The following is an 8860-nucleotide window of genomic DNA, read 5'->3' as shown; positions in this document are numbered from 1 at the left end:
GGGGAAACGGGGGGAGGACGAGGGAAGAAAAGGGCCGGCACGCAGGCAAGCAAAGACAAGACAAGCAAGCCAGCGCTGGGCTGGGCTGGGCTGGGCTGGGCTCAGGGGTGGGGTCCGAGCAGGGGAGAATTGGGATAGTGGCAGTACTATGCAGTACTATGCAGTAGGCTTGGGTAGCGGTAACGTTAGAGGCAGGTCACTTGTCACTTTGCCTCCGGTTGGGTTGGGCAGTTAGACAAAAGGCTCGCACCGTGATACGCCGCTGGCTGGCCGTTCCGTGCGGTAGCCTGACACGATCCCTGACAGGTGGCGACCGACTGGCCTCCTCCCAGTACATAGTCAGTAAGGCCAGTGTTCCAATGGTTCCCAAATGGTTGGGTTCTTTTGCTACCTATGCTAGGCAGGATGGTACCTAGCGAGACAGTACAGAGAGTACGCAAGTGTGCTCGCACAAAAGCAGGCCAGGCAGGGGAAGTACTGGTAGATACAAGTCTTGTACTTGCAGAGACAGACATCCGGCGGCGGTGGTCCAGGAGAAGCCGTGCAGGTTGCAGGCTGATGTGGAAGTGGGTGGATGGATGGATGGATGGTTGGGATGGGATGGGATGTATGGGAATGCATGGGGTCCGTACCGTACATGACCAAAATGTATCTATGTATCCCAGAAGCAGCTGCAAGGACAGAGACAAAAGCCGCAGCAGGGTGATCCTGAAAAGCGAAGGTACTTCCGGCGGGCGGCAGCCCAGTCGAGCCAGTCTCTCCAGAGTCCAGACAGACAGAGAGACAGACAGAGACAGAGGCCAGTACCGGTATTGGCAAGGTCCCTTGGTCCCAGACGTCAGGTGAGGGAAAGAAAAGCCAATGGCCTGCCGCTGGGACCACGCTGGCCAAGTAAAGACTCCTGTGTGCGGTCACCGTGTGCGTGGGAGGGCCTGGTTGGCTGGTGAGATGCAGTGGCTCGAGTGGGTGACTGCAGGCTGCGCTACTGCGTAGTGTTGGTAGGTCGCCCGCCTGGGTCGCCTGCAGGATAATGACGATGACTGACTTGATAGGCGCAGCGGTGAGGAGGGTATTGTATTGTGTCAGGAGGAGATACCGGCACCTCCAGCGGAGTGGCACAGCAGGCTGGATGGCAGGCAGTGTGGGAAGCATAAACGACGACTCCTCCCCATCTGTCTGTCCGTCTGGCTGGCTGCCTTGTTTGCTTGCTTGCTTGCTTGCTCGCCCGCAATCGCTCATTTGCTTGGGGATTTGATATTTGATAGGGCACACAAGAGTGAAGCTGCAAGCCCCGCTACCGTAGCCTCTTCTACTGGAGCAGGGGATGTGTTCTAGGCGAGAGCGGGGACAACCGAGCAATGCCCACCGGCCTTTGGGCTTTGGGCGAACCGCGCTTCGTTGTAGTGTACATAGTAAATCCTGCTCTCGGAGCCTGCGTGATGCGCTACGGCAGAGGCTGAACCCCCTGATGCCAGTACCAGTGAGAGATGGGACGAAGGCTCCCATCGCCTCGTCTGCTCTCTGCTACTGGTACTTTGGTACAGCAAGGCGATGCAGATGACCGGTCTGGAAACCGGCGACTTGAAAAGCTGCGTGGTCTCTCCACCGGCCGAGCCACACGAAGGTGGTAAGAAATGAATTGTATCGGCGTGATACTGCATAGTACCTGCCGTTCACCTGAAAGCGTGAGGCTGGTTCGGTGATTGCTTTGGGTGTAGCTTGGACCTTTGTGTTCGCGAAACCCCAGCCAGCCTGATTCAACATCGGCAGCAGCATGCGGAAGATTATGATTGATTGATTGATTTAGATGTGAAATGTCTCTTCACCAGGCAGTGCTTCTTCATTCGGTATGTCATGTGGGATATCCGCTTGCCATCGCTTGGTGCTTGGTGCTCGCTGACACCTCACAGAGCGCCTCTACCGGAACGGGTCATGGAATTTCATTCCACTATAAAACGGGCCGGGGCCACCCTTTTCGCCTTTTCGCAACCCAGTGATGCCATTCGCAGCACGGGAACTAATCGCAACTCAACTACTACATGTTCTTATCATGCCCGTCGCAAGCGACGCCAATCTGTGCCTGGTGGTACGCCCAATTATCGCCGGCCGGTCTGATGGTGACCAAAGAAATATGGCGACGTGGTCTTTGCATATGGGGCCGGCTCTCATCCTGTCTGACGGTCCTGCATTTGTTTCCAATCGTCGACCTGACCATCCCGAGGCTTTTTGTGTGAGACGTTGATCCAAATATCAGCGGCTTTCGTGAGTTCGGCTGGACAGGTTGGGTATCAATGCGGCCAGGCCTAACAGCGACGGACCAGGGGGGGGTGGGTTGCCTGGATGGCAGCCAATCAGAGTCGCCAGTCGATGTTAGTGACATGCCTACAAGACGACCGGCTACCAGTCAGCGAGTGCCTGCCTTGGAAATCCATGGAAATCCAGTCTCGTCGTCTCAGACCGGTTCTTCTGGGGAAGAGCCGGACGGACAAGCGTCACGGGTAGCGAGGCAATATGGCACCAATTCAAAACGGGGTTACAGTTGTTTGTGTCATAAGCAAGCCATGATACCGTTCTGGGAGCTTCTGGTGTCCAAAGACGTGATCGGTACCTGACTCTCGGGTCACTCTTGCACTCGTCGCGGCTGTAGGCATTGAAGGCCGGCGCACTCGCACTCGGGGGGCTACGGCAAAAGGACGGCGTGTGAACTGTTTGCGTGCGTCTGTGCATGACTGTGAGTACCACGATTGCATCAGAAAGATACTGCTGAAGCCGGAAGCCTCAAACCGGAAGCACAGCTCAAGGTTCCGCGGGAAGAGTTTCTCTCTCCAGCCGGCATGCATACAAACACTTGACGCCGAGGACGTATGTGTGGGTCTCTGCGAGGTTCCCCTGGATCACGGCTTCCGACAAGGTTCCGTGAGCCCATGGGGGAAGGACATTCCTTGCTCACCCAGGCCTCATGCGATGCAGAACGTGTGGCTTCGCGATTGCCCGGGCAGGGTTGTTAGATCGAGATGTTCAGATGGTCGTGCTTATCAGTTCTGGGGCTTGAAGAGACTTCTCGATGGGCCGGTCAATCCTCGCTTCGCGAGCAGAGGTATGCGTCGACGTGGCCTCCATCAGCACCGCATGAAGCAAATCATCCAAAGTTCAACCGGCTCTGCCCTGCCTCGACCTTCTTGCTTTTTGCAGCCCGTTTAGACGACGCGCTCGTGTTCTTCTTGTCGCTCCGCGTTGCAGATGCAGGAGCATTCGAACTGCCAGCAAATGCGGATCCGACACGTTCTTCCTCTTGAAGGTCTTTAGCAAAGTGCCAGTCCTCGTGGCTTTGGAGTTCATTCTGTGTATCGAGGCTTATGTTGCAACGATGACACATGTATGCCGTGATTGGTGTTTGTTCGTAGTGATCTTTTGATGAAATCCCTTCGGCACCTGCGGAAGGTCCTCCCAAATCGAGCCCGCTGCCTGAACTGGGTTCTGCATGGCGGGCAGGATATGTTTCACCGCCACTGTCAAGATTGGTGGCTGCGTCCGATGGGCTGTCCTTATCACTGTCGCCGGATGCCTGCCTTTTCACAAAGAATCGTTGGATGCCTTCCGTCTCAACCTTCCTCTTCTTCTCCGGTCTGGCTGATTGCGGCTCGGCTGAGCCATCTCGTGAGGTAGACTTGATTGCATGCGCTTCTTCTCCTTTCAAAAGAAACGCCCCAATGCCCATATTCCCACTGATCCCGTCTTCAAACCCTCCAACGCTGAGGCTCAGGTTGGCGCAGGGCCATACCCTGCCTTCGAGGACTATCTGGTTGAGCAGATGTTTGGCAAGGTCAAACAGCATGGCTTCATCTATTGGTTTCCCCTGGGGAATTGGGCTCTGACGAGACCGGGTTTGACCACCATGGCGATGATGGAGGTTGATGGTCTTGGGCCTTCGCTTATTCTCGAGCACACCTTCCTCGACCAGTCGCGAGAAAATGTCAGCTACGAAGATCCTAAGCCACTTTACTCCTTGTTCAAATTTGTTGATACTGGGCCGAAAGGATTTTGCCGAGAGCATCGACTTGATCTGTGTCCGAGAATTGACCTCGCTTGCATCGATGCCACGAATTGTATTGTAGACCCAGACCCCTGTGTCATCACCAAGTTTCGACTTCAGCTGCTCGACAGGGATGAGGAGCAGGTCACTCACACTATCCGTGTCGAATGTCTGCACGACTTGATCTCCCAGCTTGCCGCCGAGGTTCCGTATCTTAGTAAACTTGAAGCCTGAGAGGAAATGCTGTATCGCGCGGTTTCGTATGATTGTCTGCTGATTGGGCTTCTTGTGACCTGAGCCCAACTTACTCAACATCTTGTTGCCCGCTATCCCCGCGGAGCAGGTGTACTTCAACTTTTCGCGTATTGTTGCCCGAATGCCACGTACAATCTCGGATCCAATCAACATGGCTACATCGTCCCAGTCTGGATCGTCCGTCTCTTCTTGCGAGGCGTCCAAGTCGACCAGCGCATCAGCCTGCCAATCGAGTGCTGATACAGATGGTAGAGGTAGATGCTCTGTAGGATCATCGTAAGGAGGAGGACGCGCCAGCTCCGGGAATCTTTGGAGCAGCAGAGAGTGCACCTGGGCGGACAAGTCCAGGAAAACCTCATCAATGCTGGCCTTTTCCACCTTCTGTAGGTTTGAAGGGAGAGATTCCTTAATCAGTGCCAATATCTTCCTCGACTGGAGGCGGTAAGGGTCCAGAGACACCTTGTGGGTAGCAATGTTGGCCGCGGCGTCATCATGATACGCCCATTTCTCGTCGCCTTCCTTCCAGGTTGCCACATGCTGACAGATGATCTCTGGGCACAGCTTCTTTGCATCGTCAACAGTGCACATGCGGCCAATGCCAAATTTGCGAGCTGGATAGTTGATGGCAATCAAGCCTTGCCTGCGAAAACGTCAGCGTCAATTGCGTCACTACCAGGTACGTGTGCCGGCTGGGGCTGTTCACCATTGTTGAACTGCGAGAGGCTGGTCATCAGCTGTCCCTAGCCGTACCATCTCACATTGTGCATAGAAGGCATCGAGGTCGATATGGGCAATCACTCGAAGTGGACATGATGTTGCGCTTGCGCTAGATCTAGATGCCAGCTGGGATAAGTTACGGTAGGTGAACTGAGATCTCCGTCGGCCGGGAGCGCCTGCTGGAGACGACTCTCGGAAGGATGGAGGTGAAGACATGAAGAGAATGAACCTGGTCTGTCCCAGAGCATCTCAGTAACTATTTTCCATCAGCTATATAGCCATATGTAGAAGAAGGATGGACAAAAGAAGCATGCCTACCTAGGTAAGCACAAAGGTGTGTATTCTCTCCCAGAGGGCGGGACGCGGTTGGCGCGTGTGTTAGATGCCGCTAGCGGTTCTCTAGGGCAATCAATCATGACCCTCAATTGCACGAAGTCATGCGACAACAGCCTCCAAATGCCAGTGAATTCGTCCTCCTTTGTAATGAATACTTTATATCTTTTTCTTGTTCTATTTCTATACTATATGAGGCTTGGGGGGATTGTGATCATAGAAGTAAGCTATTGTCCCATGTAGAGATGCTTAGATGATTCAATAACTCTTGCTTTCTGTCTTTCTTCAAAGAGGGTGTGATTCTCTGCTCAATCTGCAATTCAGACTTATTTTGTGAAAGTCATCATTACTTTGTAAGGCAACATGTTCTTGTAGCCATGCTCATCGTAGAAGCCGACATGAATGAATTCGAAGCGCTCACAAGCGTTTTGTGTGTCTCTACGCTCTTTGCCTACTTAATTTTGCAACATACAACTTGTTCAGGGGGAAACAATAGCAATTGATTATCGACTACTAATAGAATAAAACCACTTCCAAATACGCTTCCAAATGTGATATGTTGATTTATTGAGCAGCCAGCCACTTAGCAGTGTGCGCGTTTAGCTCTTTCCAGAGGCGGTTGGCCTGTATGTGTGTCATGCATAAAGCAACTGCAGGTGTTATCACATTCGACGTCAATACCTTGGTAGTTCATGCACATCCCCAGGATCTTCACAAGTCCTCAAAGCACTGGGTTCACCTCCATGAGAGTTGAACACTGTGTATTAGAGTTCTATGTCTGGTCAACCAAAGGGTATCTCGGTCGCTAGGTGGTATTAGTTGAACAAAAGAAGCAAATGGAGTGTTGTTTAACGGCAATACTCAACAGACTGTTAATCTTCGTGCCGTATCCTCGAACTCAAAACCATACCTATCGGGCCGCTGATAGCTTAGAAAGCTACCTTGACTCCGCAGTATCCGTTGATACTAATGCTCCGCTACTGTACTGGCCAGGATGTGAAAACACCGATCATGTGTGTCCTGATCATGGCACATTGTTTTACCCTACCATTGACTAGCCACGTAGCACAACCCCACGCCGAGCTGGGAGAGGATCATGATTTTGCATGTGCTCGGGCGCCAGAAGAACTGGTGTTCATCCGGTAAGTGATTCGGAATCTCTGTCATCCTGCGCATAATGCACAAAATGCGGAGTTCCCTTTCCAAACAGGTAAGGCAGTAGTGATTTGTTGTCGCCAAATTTGGTAATCAATACTGTTTCCCACCCTTTTGGCGTCGATACGAGGACTCTAGAGGGTGTGTCGATTCGAGGTAGGCATGTGGCATCCGTTCCATGAAAAGCATCACAGCACCTGCAGGAAGACAACTTGGGTATCGATATGGTTCCAGAAACTTGCGCGAGCAATGCCGTCCGCGGTCGATCAGACGAGAAATAACCAAAGGAAAATTCTCGGCTGCTAGATGAAATATGTCGTTATCATCTATATGCCAAGTAGTCAACCTTTCTCATCCAGAGGAAAATCAGCTCCTTACCATGCCTTACATTCTTCTAGGCAGAGAGGCGCTGAATGCCCGGCAGCCGGTCAAGCCCTTCTTCATTTACACACACGCAAAATGACCCAGATCAGGTGCCAGAACAATTGCCTTTGCCCACCAAAGACGCATGTACGTCAGCGTTCGCCCACAAGATGCCCTCGATAGTAGAGAAACAACATCCCACCATGCATTCCACGCCAATACAGCACATCGACAAGAGCCTCACTTGCGATACCTCCACTTTTGCGCCTTCGAAGAGCGAATAATGTAGCGACTAAGACCATGTAATGAATACGTGCGGATCGTGAAGTGGCTATGCGAGAGCTCTATACTAGCTCTAACACACTAAGCAGCTTCACAAGTGTCCTTCACCATGAAGTTCCCGGGTAGAGCGAGGAGAACCTCCGGGCAGGCTGAAGGTAATCACAATTCACCACGGATTCAGTATGGGATCTTTGTTCAACTACCTCCACGATGTCGTCACCACTGCGGACCGAGGTTCATACCATGACAGCGACGATCGATTGTTACAGCTGGTCCCAGATATTTTGGGTTTCGAGGCGAAGGTAGCACATGTGAGGCTGTAGGAGGTGTGTGACAAGATGCTGCACGGTGAGATCTGCTCGAAATAAACCAGTGACAAGCAATCCAGCCCTGTCAGCACGTTTTCAACTCGCAAGAGGATTGGACTGACCTTGGCGCTTGCACGAAGGAGACGCTCCCAGCCGACCTGCGATACAAGCCACGAGTAGCAACAATCTTTCCTCCGATGGACCAAAACCAACACCGACCAATCCTTTGACAATCAGACCCCCCCAACAAGGCGTGGCCCCTTAAAATACATCATCATGCCGCGCCACGCAGACAGATGTGGTCATGTTACCTGGAGAAGGAACTCGCAACGATAGGATTCTATCGGGATGGCTCCGAAGTTCTTCCGACATACTGAGAAGGATATCTATGAAGATACCTCATTGAAGACGAAGTACGGTCAGGTCAATGCCCTTTTTGAAGTCTCGTCCCCTCGAATACCTGCCTGCGTTCCAAACGAATTCCCGATCATCGAGCCTTGAGCAAGATGACTTTTCAAAGACGTTGACACCATATTGGAGGCATTAATTGAATAGCGGATGGTTGCAGTCTCCGCCACTCCTCTCGAGTCATAATGTGCACAAACCCGCGCCATCACGCCCGCCATTGTTGACCAAATATTGGGCGCTCTAGTCTTTGATGACTAGCGTACGCCTCGTTTTACACTTGGATATCTCGAGTGCTTGACGATCTTCTTGTGCTCAGATGTTGTGGGAACCAAGTCGCACATCAGACTATTCCTCGTGATGGTCACAGCCAACTTCTCTCGGTCAGGGCAAGCAGAATATAGGCCCTTGCGATGTTTTCAGAGAAACATGCCGCGATACAGGCGCGATGCAAGTCCCCAAACATGTCGAATGGTCTAAGCCTCCAGAAAGTCTGGCATTCCCAGTGGAAATCGTTTGACTCTAGACATTCGTGGTTGGCGACAATTGTAGGATCATCCGTGCCCCGTAGTCAAACCCCGAAAAAGGTGGCATCATAGCCACTCCTCATGATTGTGAAGCTAGTCATGATGGCTTGGGAAGTCAGTAGACTTCAACGCGCCTCCGATGCGGCTCTCGAGAGACTCATCAGAAAGTCCTGCTAGACAGAGAAGCTACAAGTGTTGCATGAGTTGGTATAAAAGCTTTCGTCAAGCGCGAGCGATACAATGGAAGAGAGAGCAGAGAGCTTCTGTTTACACTCATCAGCAAATACTTTGATATTCACATCGATCATTGTCACTTACATCGTGCCAAACCCAAATATCAAGACATTTTTCTCAATCTAACAGCATAATGTAAGACAACTTGTCTACTGTGTGTTAAATGGCACGAAACTTATTCAAAGCAGGTCTGGAGGGTTCCAACCAGTCCGCGACCCCTTCTGGTACTGTTGCAACTGTACCGGGGG

General features: G+C 51.9%; 1 protein-coding gene across 1 annotated transcript; it reads right to left on the bottom strand.

Annotated features, from left to right (window-relative positions):
- Nucleotides 1–3197: 3197 nt before the first annotated feature.
- Nucleotides 3198–5055, bottom strand: UCRPA7_6313 (putative sister chromatid cohesion protein eso1 protein; the record flags this gene model as incomplete). The annotated part of the gene is made up of 3 exons (XM_007918852.1): nucleotides 3198–3257; nucleotides 3782–4928; nucleotides 5039–5055. 3 exons carry the CDS (start codon nucleotides 5053–5055, stop codon nucleotides 3198–3200), a joined length of 1224 nt encoding a protein of 407 aa, XP_007917043.1.
- Nucleotides 5056–8860: the final 3805 nt, after the last annotated feature.

This window comes from Phaeoacremonium minimum (assembly GCF_000392275.1).
Source record: "Phaeoacremonium minimum UCRPA7 unplaced genomic scaffold PA7_03_scaffold_464, whole genome shotgun sequence".
Taxonomy (NCBI): Eukaryota; Fungi; Ascomycota; class Sordariomycetes; order Togniniales; family Togniniaceae; genus Phaeoacremonium; species Phaeoacremonium minimum.
This window is presented reverse-complemented; position numbering and strand designations above follow the sequence as displayed.